The sequence below is a fragment of the Ochlerotatus camptorhynchus genome, unplaced genomic scaffold (assembly GCF_037179485.1).
Source record: "Ochlerotatus camptorhynchus isolate MF236.1 unplaced genomic scaffold, CSIRO-AGI_Acam_v1.1 ptg000074l, whole genome shotgun sequence".
NCBI lineage: Eukaryota > Metazoa > Arthropoda > Insecta > Diptera > Culicidae > Ochlerotatus > Ochlerotatus camptorhynchus.
In genome coordinates, this window is record NW_027040564.1 from 1006066 (window position 1) to 1008521 (window position 2456).

The following is a 2456-nucleotide window of genomic DNA, read 5'->3' on the forward strand; positions in this document are numbered from 1 at the left end:
AAACAAAAGTTGTAAGACCCATTACGCGCGAACCGAAGAACGCCCACGTAAACCAACAACATCATCGGGTGGGGAAATTTTTTCTCCTTTTCGATAATTGTATTGGTTTGTGTGTGCGGTTCGCGTGTAAATGCCCTTACAACTTTTGTTTACAAAAGTTTTTCTGCCGTTATCAAATGTCACGCCTGATATTATTAGCGGCGCATTATTGCTGAGAACAAAATTTGATATTCATCAAGCACATTCCTACCCCTTTAGTTATTTACACCGCATTTCAAGCGAAATGTCCAAATACGCGGTGTAATGCCAATTTTGTAAATTTGGTGTCAAAACTTCGTCCAGCTCGCCTCGCTTCGATGTTTATAAGCGAAATAAGCAAAATTATTATCCAAAGAAAACTTACAAAATTCGTTCGTCGTCAAAAATCGTTTGATATTAATTGCAAAACTGTTCAAAAATCTACCGAATCAGTGTAATAAGCATTTAACATGAAGCTAGTGCGGTAAGTTTTGCCCATAAACCTTGTTCAATGTCCACTTTCTGCGATTTTGCGATTGGACGCTTCCCTGGTCCCGTATCTAACCTCAAAGCTTGACAACTATTTTGACCGGTTTGGCTGGATTGTTATTGTAGATTTTTGATGAAACTCAGTCACGAAACGGTGACGATTGAGCTGAAGAATGGTACCCAAGTGCACGGAACCATCACCGGTGTAGACGTCGCAATGAACACCCACCTGAAAGCAGTCAAAATGACCATTAAAAATCGAGATCCTGTTCAGCTGGATTCGCTCAGTATCCGTGGTAATAACATCCGGTACTACATCCTGCCGGACAGTTTGCCCCTGGAAACGTTGCTAATCGATGATGCTCCCAAGACGAGAGCAAAGAAGCGTGAAGCAAATCGCGGTGGACAGCGAGGACGGGGCAGAGGAACGCGAGGTAGTTTTTGATCAAATAGGATTTCTATATGGGAATTTACTAATAAGTATTATTTATTCTAGGTGGTCGTGGTGGCCCCCGTGGCGGACGCGGTGGCCCACGAGGTCGTGGCAGACGCTAAGTATCGTAGATCGTAAGAATCACTTATTCCCTCAATCATTGCTCTGCCGAAATTATCCCATCACTCCCAGAATTAGAATAAGGACTTGTGAATTACCAGACTACATTTCCCTCGTCTCATATTTTGTGAAATGAATCCACGAAATAAACTGAATTAACAAGAGAAAAACCAAACGATGTATAAAGGTAAGAATAATCACGATTGTGCTTTTATTCGATCGGTTAATTGGAAAGAAACCCAAAGACGATCTCCCAAACAATGCTACGAACCATTTAATAGAATATAAATACCATAAACTAGGAAACAAACGAAAAACAGACAGGCAGCGATGGCAAATGATTTGGAATTTTCCCGGTGCAGTTTGTGCAACATTTCCTCGTTGGTTTCCAGCATTTTCTTGATTTCCAGTAGTTCGGTTTCAACTTCCTTCCGGCGTTCCTCAGGCATCTCGGGATCGTCAAGCCGTCGTTCCATCTTCCGTACCCGTTCACGAAGATCGGCAATAATTTCATTTGATTTTTCAATCTAGACAATAGGAGGAAGAATTGTGTAAATTTGGCACGCACTAGGCAAGGCTAATTGAGAGAATACCAGTACCTCTTTCTGAATTGCACAGGGTTTGGACATTCTGCTATAATAGTGATTGTTTTTTATAAATAAATTAACTTTCTAGATGCAAAACTTGTTAGCAGATGTAGTAGAAATCCAAGAAAACAATCCAATTTTTTAAACTGATACCGCATTCGCTAAAATTGTTTACGTTTACGATTCGATTTCAGAGTGGACTGATTATGATCGATAATGCAGGGCCTACCCCTAACACTGAAAACATAATACACGCTAGCATGAAAGTACCCATTCAAGACCAACAACTGAAAAAGCCTAAGACCAAAATGTAAACATCAAGCAAAATTGCTCTCAAATTGAACGATAGATTTTTAAATCCTATTTTAAAAATATATAAGTTGGTCTAATTTTAATCAAAATGGTTCAAAATATTCTTAGATAGAGAAGTCATTTATCATGGTGGCATCCCCTATATTATTATTATCGCCATTGTCTGATTCAGAATTATCATGAGAAGCAGTGTCACAATTTGAACCACAAACGAAGTGACAGACGGAGCGGCTCGAAAACTTTGGTGACTAACCTGCTATTGCAATTTTTCAGTGTACCACATGGCAACACCACTACTACTGGATTGTAACACATGGCAACACTACTACTGGATTGAACTAGCATTTTCACCAAATGTATTATTAAAATGTTTTGGTTCTATCTCTTTCACTCTACTCAAAACTGAAATGCATAAAAAAAATGACAAAATGATACGCACTCTTTGCACACTGTCAAAGAATCATTGTACACAAAATCAACTTTGTGCAAAACCAAAA

At 39.2% G+C, this 2456-nt stretch overlaps 1 protein-coding gene across 2 annotated transcripts; it reads left to right on the forward strand.

Moving 5' to 3' along the window:
* The first annotated feature begins 357 nt into the window (after positions 1–357).
* Positions 358–1108, forward strand: SmD1 (small ribonucleoprotein particle protein SmD1). Of its 2 annotated transcripts, none has more exons than XM_065217321.1 (3): positions 358–502; positions 634–941; positions 1004–1108. In XM_065217321.1, exons 1-3 carry the CDS (start codon positions 489–491, stop codon positions 1060–1062), a joined length of 381 nt encoding a protein of 126 aa, XP_065073393.1. In that variant the 5' UTR covers positions 358–488; the 3' UTR covers positions 1063–1108. The 2 variants fall into 2 exon arrangements, with proteins under 2 accessions (XP_065073393.1, XP_065073391.1); XM_065217319.1 differs by having other exon boundaries at positions 365–502; positions 634–944.
* The last annotated feature ends 1348 nt before the right edge of the window (positions 1109–2456 follow it).